Source organism: Chlamydotis macqueenii, chromosome 3 (genome assembly GCF_036417535.1).
Source record: "Chlamydotis macqueenii isolate bChlMac1 chromosome 3, bChlMac1.mat, whole genome shotgun sequence".
Lineage (NCBI taxonomy): Eukaryota > Metazoa > Chordata > Aves > Otidiformes > Otididae > Chlamydotis > Chlamydotis macqueenii.
In genome coordinates, this window is record NC_141558.1 from 35,808,654 (window position 1) to 35,833,462 (window position 24,809).

The 24,809-nt window shown below is 39.8% G+C and overlaps 1 protein-coding gene across 3 annotated transcripts; it reads right to left on the bottom strand.

Moving 5' to 3' along the window:
* On the bottom strand, positions 1 to 24,809 carry HMGN3 (high mobility group nucleosomal binding domain 3). Of its 3 annotated transcripts, none has more exons than XM_086745744.1 (7): positions 24,608 to 24,809; positions 10,573 to 10,623; positions 4,984 to 5,013; positions 4,272 to 4,319; positions 1,818 to 1,928; positions 1,516 to 1,701; positions 1 to 1,304 (listed from the first exon to the last, which is right to left on the bottom strand). In XM_086745744.1, exons 1-6 carry the CDS (start codon positions 24,620 to 24,622, stop codon positions 1,570 to 1,572), a joined length of 387 nt encoding a protein of 128 aa, XP_086601870.1. In that variant the 5' UTR covers positions 24,623 to 24,809; the 3' UTR covers positions 1 to 1,304; positions 1,516 to 1,569. The 3 variants fall into 3 exon arrangements, with proteins under 3 accessions (XP_086601870.1, XP_086601871.1, XP_086601869.1); XM_086745745.1 differs by having other exon boundaries at positions 1,602 to 1,701; positions 1,818 to 1,931; XM_086745743.1 differs by having other exon boundaries at positions 1,818 to 1,931.

The window sequence follows — 24,809 nt, forward strand, 5'->3', positions numbered from 1 at the left end:
TCAGGCAACAGTCATTTATTTATTGACTTAACAAGCAAAAGGTGTCCTCAGACATAATGGCCACCACTTGAGCAATACAAATCAATGCTACTGAGAAACAGGGAACATCTTTTCTCTCATCCCTCCCATCCCAGAAGTAACAATAGAAATACCAGGGCCCCTAGAGAAAAGAGAAGGAGAAAAATTATAAAATGCACTTAGAATGAGCTGCAGAGTTGAAACATGGACACTAAAAAAACCATTAGCTAATCCACCAGATCACCACAATCACCTCAAAAATAAAACTTTCATTGTTCCATTTCTACCAAACATACAGCGCTGTTTAACAGCAATTTCAACGTATTAACTGTCCTCAGCTGAAGCAGAACAGCAATTACTATTTATACTTAATCTGAGGCTGCAGATAAGAAAGAAAGGCTTCCACAGAATAGGACGCAAGTCTTCCCTAGTTAATGAAAAGAGCGTAGGGGTGAAACAAAGTTACTTTTACGTTACTGTACGTCTCTACCAATCAAGCAATTCATTCTGTATTGATAGCTCATTACAGACACAAGATCCTGACAGAGTATGACAACTCTACTCACCCTGTGACAGTGTATCTGAAGAATGTATCTATTAAGTCCTTTAAGTTGTAGGCCACTAAAAATCGCTGCCCGCTACTCCTGTGTGGGTATTTTTCAATCAGATACCAGCAACAAAGCAAACAGATTGCATGCAAAACAACTGTTGCTAAATCATTTAGTCTTCCTTATAACAGTTGAAAATATGAGTAAGGCATTCCTCATATTTGGAGAAAACATTAGGAGGCTGTAGTTTTGCAGGCAAGGAGACCTTTTATTTTAATCCATTAAAAGAACCCAAAATAGTCAGCAGGTGGCCACATCTATCCATGTTTCATTAAAATCACATAAACCCTAAAGTACAAAAGCACCACTGATTATTGCTCTAGAAAAACTGCATGAAAAATTCAAATACGCACAGTAAAAACATCACCATATGCACAAGACTTAATTTCTTAAAGCAAGTGTATGGAATGCTGATCCAATTTTACACATACCTTGCAATATTAAGTTGATATTTATATTACTTGGCAACAATGGGATTTCTAAAAGCACTGTTATGAGAAGGGAAACGTTCATATACAGTTTAATATGTCAACTATCATAGTCCTAAAAAAATTAGCATTTACAAAATACTTGATAAAAATATCTTTTAAAAGTTGTCCAAGAGGTACATAAAAGCAACCCAAAATTTTCATGATATTTTCATTCATTCTTGTCACCTACAGATTCAGTTTTCTGAGCCTGTGGAGAAGAAAGAAAGAAATTAATTACTATAGTAAATTGCCATTACATACCTAAATACCCAAACTACACTTACTCCTTCCATTTCTTATTTGCAACATCTCAGTTTCAAACCTAGGACCGTATTACATTTACACAAACAAAACAGGTACATTCACACATTTTTCTTAAATTATTGTTTCCAGCTTTTCAAAAGCAATATAAGCCTTACCTGTCAGCTTCCATTGTTCATACTGAAAAGCACCACACTACTATCTGTTTCTATTCACTGCACACATGCTGAATGCTCTACTGTACCCTTAACTTTCACTGTTTCAATCTGCCCTTTTACTGACAGTGTGCTGGGTGGGGCACCTCTGGATGTTGAAACACTAACAGTTGAGCGAGAGATGCGAATCTGCAATAACATTATGGGCAATAAAAAGAAACATTATGAACATGCTATCAATGTCTGAAAGGCTGAATAATTAAAAAACACTGATTCAATCAGCAGGAGGTATGTGTGGAAAGTACCTCTTCAGCTTTATTTTCACCATTTTCAGATGGTGTAGTACCTTCCTTTGCAGCTTCTTGCTTTTCATCCTTCTTCCCTTTAGCACCTTTGTTGGCCTTTGTTCCAGGTTCCTTCTGACAGGAGATTAAAAACATGGGCATAGACATTGTATGAGTAGCCAGCACCCTGTATCTTTATAAAACAAACAAACCTTCACATGAACTAGAAAGGAAATCTTGGCAAGCTGCATGTGCTGGACTGCAACAGAAAACCAGCTAAAGACTATCTGGAAAAAATTTTATCCACAGAAGTTAGATACAGACTCAAAATCTCTCATGTCTGAAAATGCTGATGTCTGCTTCCTTGTTTCTGCTAATTTACAGGGGTACAAAAACCCCTCAAACGATTTTGGTAGAGCTGAGCTGTATATACAGAGGTATATACACAAGATATCTGTATGAACAAATCCAATTACAGTATATTGAAAGCTTATCCAGCCAAGCACAAACAACACATCGCTTGTGTAACAGCAGTACATTTTTGATTACCATTAAATATTACATTAGATTTTAAAAATTAAGCATTTTTGTTGGCCATCTTTTTGTTAGTTTGATAACATCTGTGATGTTCATTCTATGTCAATGAAAGAACCAACCAACACACTAGGGAGGCAAACACTGATAAAATTCCATCTGCAGCAGAGAATTTATCAAAAGGAACTATTCTAACAGCTACAGTTCCATTTGGAGACTTGCTCTTAAACAAACAATTCCTATGCTGAAGTCTACTTTTTTTTTAATCCTTGCTCTATGTATGTATTTATATTTGTGATCTAAGGCTAGCAGAGACATAGGTTAAGGATTTTAAGTGCAATGGGATAAAAATGTAAATCATATTTCACTGAATATTTTATTTTAGTATTTAAAAGTAGTTCTGATAAACACCATGGAGATCTTCCAAGTGATAACTTGCTCAAGATTCTCCACGTAAAATGGCAACAGTTGCTGTGAACAGGGATATTAAGGTCAGTCTCCCTTCATTAACTACCTTTCTCCAGCAATTCCCATACAGGAGTGGGGTGGTAAGGAGGGAGTACCAGTAACCCTTTTTCAGGGCAGCCTGAATTTCTCCTTTCACCCTTCAGCTTCAATGTTACACAGCAGCTGTGGTGCTTAACTGAGAAGCTTACTGGTGGTGTGAGCATAGTCCTAACTCTTCACCTACGAAATAAGCACCTAAGGAATTGACTTAGTAAACCCACAATTTGCAAGCTTTTAACACTAAAAATGACCTCAAATCCATACTATCTTCGGTTGTTTACTAGCAGGTTTGCTGTTTTCTGTTTAGGAGATCAAGATTAATATACTCCTCAAAATCTGATCCAGTAGGAGTTTGGAAAAAAAGCAGATTATTGTATTAAAAAGTTACTTTGAATACTGTCATAAAGGATTCAAGTCACCTGAAATGAGCTTCAAATGTCTCTCACCCAGCTTAGACTGACTCCATATCCCCAAGCTCATTTCACAACACGTACATGAAGCTATAGAAGCTACCATTTCCCTTTCTTTATTAATACTCCTGTTAAGAGAGCAGCAGGATGGACTCTGCTAGACTTTATTGGTAATTTCATTTGATAAATCATAAAGTGTTCAAAGTCAGAGTTTTACTTTCACAGACGGACTTTGTATCCTGATACTTGCCCAACTGAGATACTAATAAAAGGACTTAAATGTAAGCATGAGGAGTGCTAGACGTAGTTTCCAGCACGTTTTTTTTTCCCCGATAAAGCAATTGCTCTTATTTAACATTCCCCTTGGGCACAAATAAATCTACAGTTTCTGAAGTACATGATTTATATGCAGAAATACTGAAAAGGTATTTCAGACACTAATAAGATTTTAATTTGACTGTAACTGGCCTAGAAAACCCAAACCATTCAATTTAAATATATTTAATTTCACCTTTAATTATAATTGTGCATTCTCAGCAATGGCCAGGCTTCAAGAACAGATAAGAGTTTCTCACTATGAAATGAAGTACTGCCCCTCTAGACAAGTGAACAGGATGGCACAGAGCCATCTCAAATTCTATTGTAGAAATTGCTAGGTGTCAGGTAGAGCTCAGTCAACCAAACACGTACATTTCAGGAAAGGTGTAGGAAAGGTAAAGATTCTTCTTAAACTAGGAATTCACTACAAACTAACATGGTCTGCATATCAAACAGGCAAGACATTTTGTTTGAGCCAGTAATGAGGCCAGGAAGGGGTGGAACAGAAAGAAAAATAAAAGAATGATCTAATTGGGGTTTTTTCCGGGGTGGGGGCGGGGGGGGGGGGGGGTAAGGGAGCTGTGAGGAGGGCAGGGGAGCAGATGCCTCACAAAAGTGCTGTAAATTAACTGCTTGCAAAGGAAAGAAGGAGTATACTTGCTTAGTATTTGCTACAGTGATGGCAACTAAAAATAAGAGTATTTACCTTTGTGGTTTTCCTTGGTTTGGGTTCAGGTTTTGGTGGCGCAGGTTTCTATAAAACATTTTTAGTTGCACAACGTGTTAGACATATTACCAGAAGGAAGCCAGCCAGCCACCTCCACACCCCAGCTTTCCCCCACCCCACACCTTCCCTTACTTCCTGCTCATTAGTATGCATCTAGAAAAAGATTGAAAAACCTTAATACATAAACACACCTCATCACTGTACACACCCATTTTCATTCGCTCACTCATCTAGCAGTCAAAGCAATTTGGGGGGGGGGGGGTCATTCTAAGAGTACAATGTGGAGATTAGTAGTAACTATTAAAAAAAAAAGTCAGATATGTTCTAACAGAGAAGAGAACTAAAACAAAATACTACTAGAGGCAGCAAATGAAGTCCTTGAAGGACAGCTCTTCTCTTTCCCAGAGAAGTAGTTTTATTTCCACAACTAACATCAGCCTGCAAAACGATAAAAAGTCAATACTGCACATAACAGACAATGTTGCACTGAGGTGGGGAAATACATCTTTTGTTGAAAACAAAACTTGAAAACCTGAAATCAAGAAAACACAGATAACTTTAGCTCTAGAGTTCTTAGATATCCCTCAGCAAGAATTAAAGTTGAATCAAGCAAAATGTAACAAACCTGTTTGGTCTAAGCAACTGCATGTGCCTAGAAACGTATATACCAAGAGGTGTTGTACATACTTACAGCTGACAATCTTGCTGATCGTCTTGTGGGCTACAGAAAAAGTAAAAAAGGAAAACACATTTTAACAGGCTTACAGCAAACAGTATCCAAAGCAACATTAGCATCAGTCATTTCATGGTGACAGCACAAAATATGTCCCTACCAAAATACATCTCTCCTTCCACACACAATTCACATCTTCCTCACCTTGGAGGATCAAAATTTTAAAGGGGCAAAGTGATGTGAAAATTAGTAATAAAAATTGTTCAGGAAGTATAACACCTAAATCTCCATTTGGTTAAATACTTTCCCCCTTGCCCGCCTGCCCCCTGTTTTACAAGTACTTCCAAGTCCCTTGCTGGTCTATCAAAGATTCACAAATACAAGAAACGACTACCTGTGCAGAGGACACTGCACCTTTCTTACAAATACTTAGAACGATGTTTCTATAATCCATCAGATGCTACTTGTTGTAATAGTGGGTAAAAGTGTCATCTGATTAACAGCAGAATAAAATTAATATCCTTCAGTAGAGGATATCAGAGTGCTAAAATTTCAAAACATGAAACAAAGTTCTTCCACTTCCTCAGTTCACCACACACTCAATACCAGAGTCCAGGTTCATAGACAGCTACAGGATAAAAGGCAGAAATTATTTCTTCCATTTAAACACAATTAGCAAAAGTAAAGAAGAAAGTCAGATATTCTGCTTTCTCCCACCTTTATTACTTCAACATACCTTCCTTATTAAATTTTATTTCACTCTTATCTTTCTCATATATTTATTACTGAAGATGAGTTAAGTCTTCAAAATAGTCATAAACTCATTACTTTGTTTACAATAATTTTGTATTCATTAAAAGAAATGAACCCACGATCCAGTTAACACAGCATGAGTATGTTATAAAACTGGAATCACACTTGTAGCCAAAGTAAAGGGACAACTCAATTGCAACAAATATCCCATGTAATACAGCTTAAAAAGTGAATCAAAAATACCTTCTTAATTACATATTAAGCATTTCAGTTGAGCTGAAAAAACACAGCTCCACACATCTTGCAACAGGAAAAAGCTGTTGTTAATATCTGAAGAATGCAGTAATTTGTATTCATTGGAGCCATTTAAGTATTCTTAGTGGAAAGCAGTAGTGAAGAGTTCAGATTTGCATCCAGCAAAATAGAAGTCCTGTCAAAAAACACCTGAAGATATTTTCAGCTATCAAATATTTACGCATTAATAACAACAACAACAAAAAAAAAAGAGTTAACTTCACTTTTTTTGGTAATTTAGAATATCAACTGCTTGTTAGGCAGCCTAGCACTATTTTACAACAGGTTAAATAAAGCATTTCACTTGGTCAGTTAATCAAACAACTCCTAGCTCAAGGTATCTTCTTTTACAAGTCTGTTTTCTTAACTGATGATTTCTATCCCTCAGCATGTGGGCATTGGAATGTTTTCTTAATATGTACTTTTTAAAGGGTAATATGTTGTTTTAGATAAATTATAATTCTCTCCCATATTCCCCAACTGTTCCTGTTCCATGACTGGGTTCATAGAAGGCTTGTATTGCCACAAGAAAGTCAGCATAAATCCTCAGTTATTTAAAAATGCCTGACAGCTAAGTCATTTTAATTATCATTCAGAGTTTATATGTATTTTGTGTTATCTGATTGTAAGGAAGGAACTGCAGTCAAGTCAGCTAAGACCACATTTTAATGTACTTATGGAACCCTCATCCCCCATGGAACAGCTGTACTAATCCAGAAACTAGCGGCTCGCCCAATAGCCTGCCACTGGCCCACTAACAAACATCTATGGAGAAAGTCTATGAAACGAAGGAGACACAGAACAACACTTTGCATTTTCCTGCTGTGCCTGCTTCGGGCAATCTGAAATTGCAAACTTCCTAACCTGGATATAAGATCCCTTCCAACCCCAACTATTCTATGATAGTTTATCGACATCATGTGTTTAATAATTCCCAAGGGTCTTTTTCTCCATAAATTTGTTGAATAAGCTAGTGCACCCATTTACACTTTCAGTTTCCATAACATCCTGTGGCAATAAGTTCCATAATAAGATTATGCACTGTGTGGAAAAGAAAAAGCAAAACTTTGCCCCTCTGTTGTCTTTTCTTTAAACTTCTTGTCTCTTACTTTCACTAGATTCCTCTTAGGTTTGGGTTTCATGAGTAGTAATTCCCTAACTGCCTTTCCCTGTGTTAATAGTGATTTTATCATGCATGCCTCTGTTATACAAAAAGTCAAGAATCCTAGAAAATCTAGGTTGTTCGGATTGTGTCGTGGTTGTTTTTTTTTTTTTAAAGCTCCTCTGCATCCTCTGTTTGTCCCACTGTACTTGATATCCTTTTAATTCTATCGTGGCCTTTTTAAGTAAGAGTCAGGAGAACTTAATTTAATAGTCCCACATCTGGGAACACAACAAATTAATCTTGTGATACACTGATGTTTTGCACTCTGTCCTCTAGTATTTCTTCCTATATTCTAGTTACCTTCTGTTTAGAAGAACTGACATTTCCTAGTAACTATTCACTGTGATTGCACAATCTCTCCCCTGATTAACAGCTAATGTGGTGACCATCACTGTGTATTCCCCTCCCTGCTGCATATTAATTTGCATTTCTCCACTTTGAATTTCTATTGATATTCTATCACCTAGTTATTAGTGACATAATGGCCTTCTCAGTCCCTCACTTCTGATTACTCTGATAATTTTTCGTAAACTTCAGCAAACTTTATTTCTCCAGCACCTCTTCTCCTAGATCATCAATTAATACATTCAGCAACACAACCCCAAACACAAATCCTTCCAATACTCCACTGACAAGTCTCCTCCATTATGAAAATTAACTACTTCTTCCCCATTATCTTCCCGTATGTTTATCTGTTACCAATGTGTAGGAAGATCTTCCCTTTAATCCATGCTACCTTAGTTTCTTTAAGAACCTGCTCGAGAAGCCTTATCAAAAAGTGTTCTTTACATGCAAGAGAAGTATATCAACTGGCATGCTACCATCCTTATACCTGTTTACTTCTACAAAGGACTCAACTGCCTGAAGTACGACTTCTCTCTGCAAAATCCATGCCGACTCTCCCATTACACATTTGTTTACATGATTTGTTCTTTTTTTTTTTTCTTAAAAAAAAAAAAACCACAACCAAAACCCACAAAAAACCCAATAACCACAAAACAACCACAAACCAAACCCCGCTTTTGCAAGTTAGACTTACAGGCTTTATTTTCCAGAATCTCTTATCAAAAGTCCTGAGAGCATTTCATCACCTTCAGTTACACTGGTACTGAGGCCAATGCAAGCAGTATGCAAGCAGTAAACTACATACTCCACTTGACAGTTTGGCAATTGCTGGTGAACACTGTCTGGTTCTCGCTCACACTGAATTAAAGAATGTCCTCCAGACTCAACATCTACGAGAAAAGGCTCCACTGTAAGAACCTCCCTAAGAATTCTTCATAGCAGGAGTTTCATTACTTTTTTTCAGTTTCACATGTCCTGGAGAGTTTGTTCCTTTCCTCACTCTTTTCCATCAATACAAACAATACCTTTCAAAGACAGCAAGTTTCTCTGATTTTTTATTAAGCCACTCTGGGTTTTTTTGAGGGGAGGAAGTAGGTGCTTTTGAAAAATAATATGCACTCCTGCAAGCCTCTAGCATGGCGTACCACAAAGCCTCTGTGCCACTTGAAATCATTAAACTTTTTAGCTGCTCCTTTTAATAGGCTCTAATTTTTTTAAAAAATTCCCTTTCTTGAGATCAAATCTTACTATAGCAGAGTTTATTTGCACTTACATTCCTGCAAAGATGAGGAACCTGAATATATCATGATCAGTATTACGTCTTAACTAGTTCCTACATACAACCGAGGACCAAATAAAGAGATGATTATCCCTTTACTGGTCCTTTAATTTGTTCCTCCAGGAAGGAAGCACTTAGTTTTAACTTTTTTGTCTTTGTAATACCATCCTTCGCCGTTTACCCAATCTCTGAAGGATAACTGAAATCTCTATTAACACCATTTCTGTCCTCAGAGCCTCTCTGATCTCCCTTAACATCCCATTGCCACTTTCATTATTGTGGTCAGATGACACCTGGCATTATTTCTACATTATATACTTCCCATTTACACATGGCTTGGCAATCCATAAAGGATTCTGCTGTACTTATTGATACAATTAATCTAGAAAAATACTAAAGACAGGTAACAGAAAGCCATTCTAATACAACTTAGCTCTTAACCCTGTATAATCTGTGCCTTGGTGTAACAGTGTCCCAACAAGTTTCTCAGTTGCCTGTTGTATCAATGTCTTCATTTAAAGCAAGACAGCCCAAGCTGCTCAGGTGTAGATTTGCAGCTTTGGCATTTTGTCTTGTTTCATAGGCATGAATTTTGGCTGTTTTCATAGGCATGAATTTAACAGGACTTTATTTCTCAAGACTGCTCTTTACCTTTACAGATGCAAACTTTCATGGCTTCTGTGCTAGCACTCGCTTTCTGCCCCGACAATGCGAAGTCAGAGCTCGCTATGTGCTCTCAAGAACTGGCAAGTCTCCCCTGATGTTTAGTTCAAAGCAATTCAGAAGATGTCCTCTCAGTGCCATCCACATAGGTCTGTTTTGGTTCAGACTGAAACCACCCTTCCTACCTAAATTCTACTTATTCCAAGAGCTCCCACAGTTTCTAATCTAATCCTACAACTACTTTCCTCATTCACACACTTAATTGCTAAAGGTGTATCTACTGAGACTATCTTAGTTTGTTGTGGTTTGTTTTTTCTGTAGCATCAACAGCCACTATTATCTCACCTTGACAGAAGACTACTCTAAGAGCTCTCATCTTTCAGAGTCAGTGGGCTATCTCCAGAGAGCTTGTGCACTTCTGTAAGCTTTGTCATCTTTCTTCTTTATTCTAGCAATCAGGTCTCAATTTTTTAGGGGAAGGGACTTTTACTTTTCTGACTCTTGAAGAAATAATATTTAAACTTGGAAAGAGAAAAGCATTCATTCAGAGGAAAGGAGATTATATTTTTACTGTGACTTAATCAGCCTTCTCATATTTTATGAAGAAGAAACTAATTTGTCACCTCGCCTTCTCTGACAGAAGTTACTGTGCTCTTAAAACAAATTCAAGACAAAGAAAATACACAAATGTGTCAGCTGCTCCAGTTTCGAGCCTGGTTATCTTACTTCAAGACACCCTTCCATCAGTCACTTAAGCTAAGAATAGTTTTGACTGGCTGAGGTGTGTGCATTAACCCTTTTTGCCAACCTGCTAGAGACAGAGCAACAGTTCAGGCAGTAACATCCTACATTGCCAGAAGATCCACCAGAGCTTGTCTATCACAGTCCTAAGTGTTTCTGAAATTTGTGTGCTAAGGATTCTATGAATCCTTAGTACACTAAAAACAAATTATGCCAGAAAAGCTACTAACGTGGTTTACTGTCATTATTTCCACTGAAAACACCTCACTAGAAGTGCTGGAACAATGCAGTCTTCTGATACACAAGACTGCAGATCTCCGGTCAAACAATTACATGTCAAAATAAATAACTTAAAAAAAATACTTGCCTCTTGTTTAGTTACTTTTGCTGCATCCTTGCCTTCAGCACCCTCTGGAGACTGAAAGAAAATATTAAGTTAGTGTTTTTATTACAGACTTAAGAGCATCCAGGCAACAGCAAAACAAAGATTATGGTGAAGATTTTTCTTTCTATACATTGCAGCAACTTAAAGCCGCCTGGCAAATTTACATTAGCATTTAAAAGCAGCATCGTACCAAAGCCATTCTAGATCTTCCAAGCAAGAACACAAGGACTGATCATCACCAGGTACACGCGTGTCGTATCACACAGCATCCCTGAGTGGTCCCCCTAGCCAATTAACTAAAGCATCCGCAGCTCCAGTGGGACCTCCATCTAATCAGCAATTAGTAGCACAACAGTATGAACTGGAAATCTGAGGTTTGCTCTACTAGGGCTTTTCAAATCACTGAGAAATTTAACACATTTTTTTCCCAAATTCAAATTTAACTAGTAATGAGATGTGATGAGATGAACCAAAAAAGCACAGCATTACTTAAATGAGTGATTTCTCTACCTCATCTATTCCTTTTGTGTCTCAGGCTCACTCAGCTGAAAGCTATAACAGTATCTTTCCCTCAACTCATCTCCTCCATCAGAACAGCATAAATCAGCAAAACACCAAGACAGGAAAGCTAGGGACAAACATGTTTCTTTACAAGAACGAAGTATCAACCTGACCATTCTAATGCTGGTCTTTCAGATGTGCTAGAGACACATTAGTTAAAACACAGGGAGGGGGGAAAACTTCTGTCATTTGTTTACAACTCAAGATGTATTACTTCACATTTTGCAAATGGCTGGGTTTTCACCTAGAAGCAAGCGATTCCCGGAAAAACAGCAAGCAGCAGCAGTTAGAGAACTACAAGAATGGCATGTGTTTCAAAAAGGCATTTAAGAGGCAGCAGACAAGGCAATTTGGTTGCTGTTTCATTTTTCGATCAGTAAAGGAGCTGGCTAGTTACCTTTTTTCCTTGTCTTTCCATTTCAATCCTAACCCAAACCTCCCCTCAGATTTCGACACTGAACGTCTCAGAGTTACACAGCTACAGCTCGGAGCAGAGAAAAAGACCAGCTAGTTTGCAGCAGTTGACTACTGCCTTCTGGCATTGGGCTTTAACGTACTTACAGAAAGACACCCCTCACCAGAGAGTAAAATGTGGCTTTGTTACTGTGCACTCTCCTGACAGAAAGCAAGCATGCCACAAAAGCAGCTGGTTTAAAAAAAGCCGAGGACTGATCATCTAAGTAGCTAGAAAACAGCAGGAAGTTAAGCAGCGCTGTGCAGCACAGATCAACTCAGAATAGCAACAGAGTCAGGCATCCAAAATGGAGCCTGACTGTTCCCTATGCTACTGCAGCCTCACCAGCCGCCTGCAGGACTGTTTCAGGCTCGCGTTAAAAAGCCTTTCAGTTTGGTTACTAAAGAGTTGCTACAGCTTGAGATGGCATGAGGCTGGAAGCATCAAAAGACATAAGGAAAACAAACAAACAAAAAAGTAGTTCCATGATCACTGTCAGTAACAAAGTCTTGTTTCCTACAACTTTCCTCTTCAGCTCGTGATACAGTACACACTCTGGGTATAATTTTTCTGCAGAGTGTGAATTCATAACACCTGTTTCTCATATATAAATTTTCTTATATTTAAGAGACTTGCACTGCACCCTTTCCCTGGGAGGAAACTTAAATAGCATCCTTCCTGTCCCAGGCACTTATTTATATGGACGTTTTATCAGATTTTATAACCTTTTCATCACAGTGGCAAGAAGTTCAAGATTTACAGGGGTAAGGACAGAAAGACAGCATTATTCATTTCCTTCAGAAGCTAGGCTAAAAAACTCACCATAAACTAAATGAGGCTGACTGACACTCCACAATCGGGCTGTTTTACCCTGCTTCACTTTTAGGAACCACAGAGCTTTCAAACAGGGTTAAAGCATCACAAGATGGCACTGCCACATGCCAATGGCCTTGCAATAATTGTCCAGGAGCAAACTCTCACCCTGCAGTACTGCAGTTAACACACAGTAATTTACCCCATTCTCTTTAGGAGTAGCAAAAGGCAAGTCTCCTACATTTCTGGTAGAGAGGGAAGCCCAATTTAGATGCCAATATGATTGCTTGACAACAGATTTTAAATACTGCTCACAAGGCTAACCGCAGGGGGGAAGAAATTATATTAAAATACTCTTAATGCAACCACAACCACTGTATACTACTATAATATATTACACAACATACTTCAATTAACTTAGCTAATTAGCCCAGCATTCCCTCTCAAGTTACAAAATCCAACAATTGTGAAGGCCCCATAACTTTCTCCATGGAGGGACACGCACAGTAATAATCTCAGAGGTGTGAATAAACAGAAAGGAGTTCTGACATGCTCTCATTTTCATTTCAGACCTGCTTCCTCCTCCCTGCAATCACTACAAGTCCAGGTGTTTGGAATCTGCGCTCATCCTCCCAGGGCCTTGGCTTCCCAGTACACTGGCAGATCTGCATGGGAAGCTGTGTCACAAATAACGCAATTGATCCAGCTGAAAAATAGCCTGCTGCTTAAACAAATGTATAAATATTATAAATATATATAGAAATTATAAATACATAGCCTTCTCTGCTCCAGCAGAATCATTTTACTGCACAGCTGCAAAAACAATTGGCATGGGGCAATTGCAAGCAGCTCGGACTCTAAGCTGATAGACCAGGAAGAAAAAAGAAAAAAAAAAAAAAAAAAGTATGTTATATATGGCTACAGTCTATTTGTTAAAAGAGGAACAGAAACTTATTTTCTCCTCTGTGAGTCCTGCTTAGACATTCCAGTACGTCCCAGCTGATGTGGAACTTCATGCTAGTTTTTGCAGCACTTTCCCCTCTCCCTAAGGACCAGAGTGATTTGTACAAGAATGGATTTGAGCCAAGCATAGTTCCCAAAGAACTTGGCATGCCACAAGCAGTGACCGTCTGCAGTCATATCTGGAAACTGCAGGACTTTTATGCAGATACCACCAAAACCTTAAAGGCCTTGTTCCCCAACTTTTCCACAGGAACCCTTCCCCCATCTTTTGTCCTGGTGACAAACTACTGAAGGTCCTCTGGTTTAAAAGCAACCAAACATACTAAGTAGCCCATCCCCTTTGCAGGTTTTTCCACATAACATAATGCTACGGCTCACCATATTTCACATGACACCCAAGTCACATTAAAATGCACCCTAGATACAGTGCCTTACATCGTCAACTAGTCAGGAGTGGGATTGTCCACACTGCAAGTTTTGTACAGCAAAATCAAAGACCAGTGCAAGCACTGCATCACTTGAGAAGGGCAGTACTCCAACCTCAGTAATTCTTCAACTGTACTCCATTATATGCCTGTATTATACCCATAAAGCAGTTTCCGCAGGCCTGCTGTGTCTGATGCTGTATGGATGCCTACAAGAGATAATACAGATAAAATATAAAAGCAAATAAGGACACAAATAATAATGACTTTTTTTTCCCCAGTCATAGGGGTACACAGAAGGAAAGAAGCTGACTGTCTAACTCTAAATATGCTTTCAACATTTAAAATAATAGCAAGCTTTAGGTTCAGGTGACCACATCTTTTGTCGCTCCTCAATTAGCACTACATATTGGCAATAAGATCATAAATTAAGCTTTGTAAAATCTATCAGAGCTGAGTAACTTTTATATCACAAGATTAACCTGGAAGGTCAGATGGCAAGATTCCTTGTGTCTATAAGCAATCAGGTTTTTATTTTTTTTTTTCCTCACTCCTTTTTATGGGCAACCTAGAAAATTATTTTGAGAGGACTGGAAAAAACCAAAAGAATATTAATAGTTGATAGAGAACATTTAAAAAAAAATTAAAGGAATATTAAAATTGAACTTGTTTGTTTACACAGTTCTTGCACTTCACCAGCTGTGAAGTAAACGTAAGAACCAGCGTTACCACGATATTGTCCTGGTGTGTGGAATCTGCAATGCCAACACCATTACAGAACTGTTAAGTCAAAACCAGAAAACTAGATAACTGTTTTAAGGAAGCATTTAGCAGAAAATATAGGCAAATTTCCTGTTTTTCTTAAGGCTGGGTTACCTGGTAAGGATGCACCACAAAAGAAATAAAAAGATTCAATCTTTCTAACAGAAACCCTGCAATATAAGCAGCATGTAATGAGAGCACAGCAACACAAAGTAGTGAAGTTATTGATGTCTGTTTGAAAGATCCAAATGTACATGTTTGAACTTGCAGTGACCAGGTTCTGGATGAGTATTTTGTTTCTACTTAAATGAATAGATCGTATTACTACAAAGGAGTACAGTAAAAAGCATGAAGTATGAGAAGACAAGTATGTGAGAAGTAACAGTCAGTGCAGAAGGTTGCTTATAAAATTAAATAGATTGTTCATTCTCTGAAGGATCTTATTACTAGCTGAAACTCAACACCTTGGCTCTGACCAGACAGAAATTAGTCCTCTCATACCCCACATTAAAAAGGAAAAAAAAACAAAAACAAAAACCAAACACACCACAAAAAAAGACCCCCACACAACCAGAAAAGCAGATGACAATTTCATTCCAACTACAACATTAGTAAGTCAGAAAGGCAGAAATCTTAACTGTCCTAGCACTTGAGCGTTCTCTATAGCACTTTTTCTCTTCTTTGCAAGCTGTTTTGTTTAGCCAAATCTCCATACGCTGCCTGCAATGGGATTTGCCTGTAGATACTTTCCTGGCTCACTATTCTAGCTGCAATTTACATGATGTAATGTTTCGGTCATTCCTCCAACAACTTTTTTCACCAACGAAAATACGATAAAAGCTTGCAACAAAAGAGTGCAAGAAGAGAAGACGTATCAAGTCCTAAGCCTTTTTCAGGGTTTACTGCACTACTTTCCCAAAATTTTTCCTCCTCTCATTTCCCTTTGAGTAGAACTCTGCATGAGACTAAATTTAATTCAATGAATTGTTTCCCCATACAAGCTAGATCTTCTAACTATTTGTCTTCAGAGCAGCTCTGAATTTCATGCCAGTTAACAAATGTAATTAAAATGCTGTTTATTTCTTGCTTTAGATTAATGAAGACTACTGTTGACTAATTTAACAGCAACCAACTCCTGCAACACCCTTCTAACCATTGTTTCCTCATTTAGCTCCTCCAGCATCTTATCTCTAACCTTTGTTTATAGATAATTCTTTGATCTGTTTTCAGCAGATAGAATGGTGCTCACTGCCAAGCCAACATAAATTAACTTTGCAAGTAAAATTAATTCTCCCTAATAAATGCTTCAAGAAATCAGGTATTCTTCCTACCACATCTCTTCGTTTCTTTTTTCTACCTTAAGCCTGACCCTGGAACGGGTGAAGGGGGGGAAATGTGTCTCACTAAACTAAAAAACAATTCTTCTAGAATCACAAGTGAGGTACAGAATAAATCTGTTTAGTGGTTGGATATTTAAAATACTTATCCAAAATGATATCTGCCTTGCTCTCTTCCAAAAAATTTTAGTTTGTTTTTTTTTTTTAATATACTGTATATATATGTACTTAGTCTTCACTAAAAAAAAAAAAAAAAAAAATCGACCCAACAAGAAAAATAATTAGTATTTAAACAGAGTTTAAGTACATAATATTTTATTCTTTTCTGCTAAAAAGTATTATAATGAAATACTATACCATATGTCATTTCTAGAATTTAAATCCCTCCATCTTACATCTATTAAGAGCAGAATATTTAATTTCCCAATTCTTTAGGGGAGAACGTCAAGATCACAAAGTTCTGAAAAGATAAACAATACCTTAAATATAAACTTTTAAGACCTCCATTAGTATCCACTAGTATTAATATGCAAGTAGGGAGGAGGGGAAAAAAAAAAACAAAAACAAAAAAACCAACACAAAAACAGGGAAAACATTTCCTGATCAAAGTCTCCATTCTTGCTCAGAGATTCAAGCCAAACAGAATGACTAGTTAACATGCATTGCATTTTCAAAGAATATGTAAGAAAACAAATTGAATTCCTTCATTCTTAACAGGTAACTTCTGTGAGCTTTATGCTCTTCCAGACAAGAGAGAAAAGATAGAAACCTTAGGCCTGGGATATTTCTAGATAGCCAAAACCAGCCAGAATAAATGCTTTTCCAAAAGAGGAAATTCCTTCACTGTAGATTGAGGTTTTGCTCTTCCCACTGAAAAGAGGTCGAAGATTGACTAATATAATTTAAAACGCATTTACATTTGATGGGATATCTTAAAAGCTTCATAACTGGTTTGGCTTTTATTTACCTTCCAAGTTTGTCTTTCCTGTAGTCATTTTTTTTTAATATGACATCCTCTACCTATAACAGAGTGAAGAAGTAAAAGCAGTTTCTAGAGGTTACAGCTCAGACTTTAAAAAAAAAAAAGGCATTGTAATTTAAAATTAGACAGAGAGTTCCTTTTTCAGACAGTGAAGTAATCAGCTGCATTTTGAAAAATACAGATGAGCCAGTGGAGGAGTGAGCACAGCGCATCTGAAATTGTTCAGTTTCCCCTGAACACCAAACACAAGAATTCAGCTAGGTAGTAAGTAAATTCTTGTCTCAGTATCTGCTTAGCCATTTTACTGTCACCATAAAATAAAAAAGCAGATTCAAATAACATGATGGATGAAATCCAATCCCTAATAATATTATTTCTCTGACCTTTCAAAGCTGATGCCATTTCTGCAAGTGAGATGAAGCTGATAGACTCATGCAAGTCTACATACACAGCCAGAGTTTTTAAAACCTTGAAGATTAGGTTCTGAAATCTGCATCTAAATAGAACCGGTCAGATCTGCAAAGTAAAACTAGCACAGAGTACTTCTGAAATAAAAAAAGAAAAAAAAAACAAACAAAAAATATACTTTAAAAATAGAGATTGAATTTAGACAACTACTTTCAATAACAACTGATTTCTGAAAATAGCCACCTCTGACAAAGTACTCGGAATGATTGAAAAAAGGTATATAATTTCTCCCCTCTCAGAGGACAGAACTGTGATGAAACCACAGTAATTTAGAAAAGAACCTTTTTTGTTGTTGTTTCAACTAATTGGTGCCACAGAACATCAAACCTCCAAGATGATGATAGCAGGTAGGTACCAAAGGTACAATTGGTACAATGCCTTAGACACCGATCTCTTACATCCCAGTAATAATTCCAAGCTGGTGTTAACAGGAATATCGCTCTACTACAACAGATGCAGTGGAGATAAAGGATGTTTTCCTATTACTAATAGAGCACTGACACATGTCCTCAACTCTGCCTGCAGAGGTGAAAACGTTGTTAGACACTCAATTTCCAACTGTGGATGCACTCTCTGCTACTAGTAACTCAGGTAGCATTAGGACAACAGAGAAAGCTAGGTGGGAAGAGCAAACATATCCAACAGTCCCAACAAAGCTGGTGTTGATGGGAACATAAGCATTTGTTTTCTTGCAGACAAATCCCAACATTCTTAGGGAACACTGCATTTTATATTTGCAGCTTTCACCGTTACCAAGTACACCCACTCTTTACTATGGGAAGACAGGAGCTGCATTTCCGAGTTACAGGGGTAATTAATTGAAAATTGGTAATTTCCAAAGACCTTAAAGGGGGAAAAAAAAAAAAAAACCACCAAAACAAAACCCAAGCCCAATGCCTCCCACCCTGGCAACGGTGCAAGGACACAATTTAACCACCGAGTTGTTCTGATTATTCTAATAAACTAAAGAATACTCCTCCATGCACTCTAAGTTCGGGACAATCAAAGAAAGGCTGGCTAAGGCTGCTGTCTGATGAATGCCTGGCTGCTGCTAAGAAGAGTTGTGCTCTTCCTCACCTCCTGCCATTAAGCCAGCTTAGCTCTTTGTGCGAAGGTATGGGAAACCAGATCAGCAGACAGGTCTGGCCAAAAACTATCTCAAACACATATGATATCCCACTGGTTAAATCAGAGTAAGGACAGGAATTAGTATCTGGAATTGCTTCTTTTGGCCTGTACGTGCCAGCTTGAAACAACCGTTGAGCTACAGTCCAAACTGTAAGGTCCCGTGCTGCCAATTTTGCCCACAATAAAATTGGTATAAGAGCATCTCACTTCTGCATGCAGCCAGTTGCTCATTCCCAGCCCTACTCCCTACAAATAGTGCTCATTACAATCCCACAAAGTGCTCATTTCCAAGAGGAATCTTTGGATCTGGTTTACTTACACTCTACACAACAGACAGTATTACAATCCTGTAAAGCAAAATTCAGCTTCATACAATTTCTCTGAAACAACAATGCACCTTGGAACACACCAGGCCTGTACACAGCTACTGCTTGGGTATAAAACAGCAGAGAAAGTGAAATTTTTCAAGTAAGACAGAAGAAAAGCAGCATTAATACTACATTCCATTTTCACACAGGACTTCTTTATTTGTTAAACTTAACAATACTGATACTCTAAAATACAAAGTAACATTACCTCCCTTGGCACATTGAACTACTGTATACAAAAACCTTACCTGCACCAGGTCATGACCAGTCAGAGGTCATGACTTAAAGAGTAGACTGTACTACTGGCTACATCTCCTCAGGTATCAGGCTTTAACATGCCCAAGGAATATTAAGAATTATTTTTAACTGTCAATTCAGTGAAAACCTAAGAATTTTTAGGTTGCCCACTCATTAACTCTAATTCTATTTAATGTTGTCTAAGAAGAAAATTTATATGCATTGTCATGAATTGCTAACAAATGGGTCAGATTTTTACAGATTTGTATAAAACAATTAGAAACATTTTAGATCTATAAATCCTCGGTCAATGAGCTTTTAAATGCCATAACTCTAAAAAACAGTCATAGCTAAAATTATATAATTAGCTATTTCTAAGCTACTTTAAAGTGTATCTTTAATATAAAACATAGACAAATATTTGTTGCATGTACTTAATAGCCCTGTAAACATCATTTATTGCAACTTGGCACAGCAGCATTACTCAAGCATGGTTTTTCTTCAGTGCCACTCAAGACTGCTACACCATATTATATCTAAATATACCATACGCTGATAGAAAATTGTGATTTTTTTCTGCTTAGTTTTTCTATGAAAGATGTAAATCCTTTGAGTTCCCGTAGTCAACACACACTTGGAGTAGGCCAACTAAGCAGTTTTCAACTGCTTCAAATATATCAACTTTTAAAATTCTCAATAGTTACAAATTTAGTACAAATTGTGTGATTTCTAAAATTGTTAAGTGACAAAACATCCTTTTCCCTCCTGCAGTTTTCTGAGAGGCTTTGGCCCCTCTACTCCATTTGCCTTGGTTGAATGTTAAGTGCATCCCCACACAGCAATTGTTTTACCTGTCCCTGCAAAGGATGTCAAAGGCAGAAGCCCACCTGAGGACTCTGGCATGTTAGGTAGGATTTTGTCAAAGTCAGGGGTACCTCAGCAAGACAGATGCAAAGAAGGTCATCTTCTGCTGTTGCCTAGCCTGTTTTCCAGTAGTTACTGAATGGTTTAGGATTGATCGTAGGGGAAAAGTGGAAAGAGAAACTACCCTTTCAGAGCTCTGACTTCTGCTTAGCCCTCACGTAGCACAAGGAGAAAGGAGGAAGCAGTCTGCATGAAATGCAAGGGTAGTTAAAGCAAAAGTCTGGAGAGAGGAGTGGGATAGAATGGGAGCAGGGAGATAGCAGCAGCCAAGACATCCAGATCTGGTACTAAGCCCCTTTTCCCTTCTAATCTATAATCACCTCCAAAGAGAGAAACAAAATACAGAACCTCCCCCATTTCTACATCCCACTGCTAACAGACTGTGTCCTGTTAGTTGTGTTCTAGGATAAACTGAAAAGTGCCTCTGCTACAGACCAAGAGCTTCCAACCTCAGTGATGAAACAAGCTGTTGGCAAGGTGCGCGTCCCCACAACATTACTGCAGCTTCTTTCCTGCAAAGTATCTTCAAAATTAAGATAAACTTAGCAGAAAAAACACTATGTCACATTGATGCTGATAATGCTGAACTGGCATGGGCTGATACACAGCTGAAGCACCAAAACATGGAAAGGGACATGAAGTGGAGCTGAACAGTGCTTCAGTGTACTTCATACTACTGCATTATGAACACAAACTCACCTGCTACGCTTTGCACAAGATCTACACCTCATTCCATGGACCAAACAGCAAGAGTGGGATTATTCAGAGCCACAGCAGAGCTGTCATCTGCACGACCCTCAGCTTCATTAGTTAATTGGTGTTTGATCACATACAGTTGCTCCAGAAAAATTTTAGAGAAGCAGTTTCTACTTCAAGTTCCCCAGTTTCGCACCACAAAGCAAGAAGACAAATTTGGAGAAGTAACAACAGCAAACGCACCACTCAGATTGCAGGAGGTGCTTATTAGGGGGAATAAAAAAAAATCAGGACAGGCATTTTAACCTGAGAATCCAAGATGAAGGGACCACTCCAGCCACTCAGCCCTTTACTTCTGTGCCCCATTTCCCTATCAGTGGATGAAGAACAATATTTCTCTTTGAATATTCATTACACTTCAGAAATGTAACTCAAACATATAGAAGGATTTCACAAAGAGAACTGACTTTAAGTCCAGACCAGAAAGTGTAAGTAGAATTTAACATCTGTAGGTTAGTACATGTAAGAATGTGCATGTAACCCAAAGGATTACAGAACACATTGATTAGATAACTGGCTGACAAAACAACTAGCTTTTTGTGACACTCTTACCTTACTATCATGTGATCATGTAATTAAATGCACTGTGATAGGACAACCCTGGAACACGGCACCTTCTAACTTCCACTAATGAAGCAGCATCCCAAACAACTCTGGAACATGGCACCTTCTAAAGAAACAGCATCCCAAGCAAAATACTCGGAGTGTTTGTTTTTCTGTAGTAAATATAACCAACTGGTCTCTCTGAGGTTAAAGAAAGTAAATTTGCATAATGGGACAAGAACCTGCCACAGATGTTCTCTACTCCGTTTTCACAGCATCGACTGCAGAAACTAACATTCCTGACTGCAAGAAAGCAGCAAATAGTCTACTGAAGTGGCCAGTTAGACCATTATATTTTTCATTTGCTCTGAAACAATACTGAAAAATATTATACTAAAAAAAAAAAAAAAAAAAAAAGACTCAAGGAAAAGTTGCATGTAGTCCTCACATCTGATTCAACTCCAAATGTCTTCAAAGTGCAGGTACTGTTGCACAACAGAATCCAATTAAAGAACCAGTTGGGTTATTTTGAAATGCAACCCCAACTAACTGACAGACTCCCCATTCAATAATGGACAAGTCACCCCTTGACCTATAAACATCCCTCAGAGATGGTGCACATTCTACATAAAGGTGCAAGTATCGTTCATCTTGACGATGATCACATTAAAGCTGATGTACGTATGCTTATGTACATGGGTGTACGCGACCATACCATGATTCTCCTTGTCATCAGGTGCAGTATAATTCTTCATCCTTTCCTGGCTAACACTGAGACATTTGCACTGGGGCTGTTTTCAAGTCAAGGAGTTTTCCAGTATGACCGAAGAGCTAATTCCAACAAGACAAGCCACAAAACAGCACACTCCAATCCACTTCAAGGCATCCATTGCTATCAATACCACAACATGCATTCTGGTTTAGCCCACACTGGCATGCCATACTTCTTGTGAAAGGCCACGTTCACACCACAACATGTTATTAAAACAGACAAAGGGTAGAAAAATCTGACAGGAGGAGTCCACAGCTCAACCTTTTTGTTTCAGCGCAGTATTTAACACCACCTCAACACACAGTAAGTTTTTCCTTTTCCCCGTGACCCTCAACTGATGACTAATGATACCCCAATATCCTGGGCCACAACCCTCTAGAGAAGGGGAAACAGCCTCTATTTTTCTGTTCATAATATTCATAATGAACATAAGGCCCAGGACTCAGCAACTGACTTCAGTTTACATAGTGATGAAAAAAATCAGAGATGAAAAGAAAAGCAAACAAAAAGGACTGGCCAGTTTAGATAACTAAGGTATACATAAAAACAGGTACAGGTGGATTCATGCCCTTTCTGCAATATTATTTATTTACGTAGCCCCATACCTGTGAAAATTTCTCATTTTGACTTTTGATGTTTAATTCTTTATAGAGCTTTCAGTGTTAGCATTTTTATAAGTTAAAAATTTTAATACAAGAATTGACTACCAGTTGCATGTGATAGTTTTGTCTCCATGTGGAAGCTGACTGGTATAATTATTCGGCTACTGCTGTATCACTAACTTCTCATTCTGTGGATTTTATTCTGGAATAAAATTTACTATTGTGGAATAGTTATGGCAACTCCATTTTACTCAAAAACCAAAGCCATTCATCACACACTTTTCCTGGAACCAGTGCTTCCCAAAACCCATAATAATATTAAAATTTAAATGCCTACCCATACAATGCTAAGTAAATTAAAATGTACTGCACCATTAAAATCCATCTCCATTGCTCCGATTCCAAATGTAGTGTTTTATTACTTTTTTTATAATCTTCTACAAAGACGACATGTTCTTGTGGACTTACAACTCAAAAACAGTTTCTCTTAAACATTTCATAACAGATCACAAAATCCTACATGAGTGACTTTAACTCTGCCCCCTCTTAGGAAGGACAGACTGAAATATTACCTGTAGTGTAAGAACAAGGACAGGCAAAGAGAACAGGGTAGGCAGCTTGCAAGGTTTCCTAAGTCGCAGAGAGTCCTATTGGCGCAGGTTAGTTTTCAGCTTTTTCCTGACGACAAGCAACAGCACTAAGATTTGAGCCTCGGCCCACATTCGGTGTATCAGGAGGTCACAGGTGACATTTGGGAACCCCCCCAAAAACCACAAATTGCTTTGCCTTGGCTGCCCTAGTTAAAATTAAAGGATTGCAGCTATTATTTTTCGTCACGGCATGTGCTGGCGCCCAGTCAGTCCCTCGCTACACTGAGCCCGCGCCTGCAGAAGGCAGGCAGGCAGCTCCGGATCAGGATCTCAGCCGGGCCCCCCTCCTCCTCCACCGCCCACCCCCGCGGGCAGGGCGGGCGCCTCGCAGGGGAGTGGGCCGGCCGCCACCGCCCGGGCAGCGAAGGCTCCGGGTTCAAGCAGGAAAGAGAGGGAGCAGAAAAAAAAAAAACCAAACTCCCCCGAAACACCGAGCCCGGCCGCCGAAGGGCCGCCTAAGTTTCTCTCCTTTCGGGAACGCGGTCTCACAACCGGTCCCCGAGGACGCTGCCCGCTCGGAGAGGGGGAAAGCAAAAAAAAAACCAAAAAACCAAAACAAAACATGGAGGGCGGCGAGGACGGGGGGCGGCCGTGCCCCTCAGGAGGCACCGCCCCGCCCCGCCCCGGAGGCCGCCCCCCGCCCCCGGGGGCCCTGCCCGGATGGGCGCCGGAGTTGGTACATACGGGTCTGCCGCGGGAGGCGAGGAGAAGGGTGTAGTTTGTTTTAAACATGGCTTGCCTCTTCCCCCTCCTCCCTTTTACCTCGCAGCCATCACCCGGGCACGGCGGGAGGTGCCGGCGGCGGCGGGATCCGGCCACCGCCGGGTGGGGGCTGCCCGCTCCCCGCCGCTTCCCCCCACGGCGGCGGCGGCTGCCGGAGTTTGCAAGCAGGAAACTCCTCCCGCCGGGGGCCAGGGGCGAAGCCGCAGCTGCTGCAGCGTTTCTCCCCGGCGGCGGAGGGAGGAGGAGGCGGCGGCGGGAAGAGGAGGGGGACACACCAGAGTTGCGATAGCGACTTCACCCCCCCGTGGAAGGGGGCGACACCGCCCCGCGCGGCGCCGGCAAAGTAAACAGCGGGGAGGGGCGGAGGGGGGCTTGCAACAGGCAGCGAAACGCCCGAGCTCCGGAAAGGAACGGCGGCGGGAAGGCAGCAGGCGGCCCCGGCCCCTGACGCGCGTTTCACCCACCGGCCGCCGCTCGGCTCCCCGCTCCCCCGCCCGGGGTGGGGGGAGGCGAGGAGGCAGGACCCGCCGCACGCCCGGGGCGCCTTACCTTTCTTTTCGGCATAATGCCCCCCGCTCCCGGCCGCGAAAGTAAAGCGACGAAAGAAGCTCCGGCAGAAGCGCGGACCCGCCCGGTGGTGGTGGTGCTGGCGGCGGCGGCAGCGGCGTGGCTGGTGCCCGCAGCTCTGCCCGCGCCCGCTGCCCGCCGCCCCCGGCGCCCCGGCAGCCCCCACCGCCAGCGCCCGCCTCGC

Bases quoted from the DNA above. Each gene is read 5' to 3' on its own strand.
- HMGN3 (XM_086745743.1), bottom strand. The intron at 1,932-4,271 runs GTAAATACTCTT...ATCTCCTGTCAG, and splicing joins AACCAAGGAAAACCACAAAG to AAGGAACCTGGAACAAAGGC. The intron at 1,702-1,817 runs GTACTTTCCACA...ATGTTATTGCAG, and splicing joins GTGAAAATAAAGCTGAAGAG to ATTCGCATCTCTCGCTCAAC.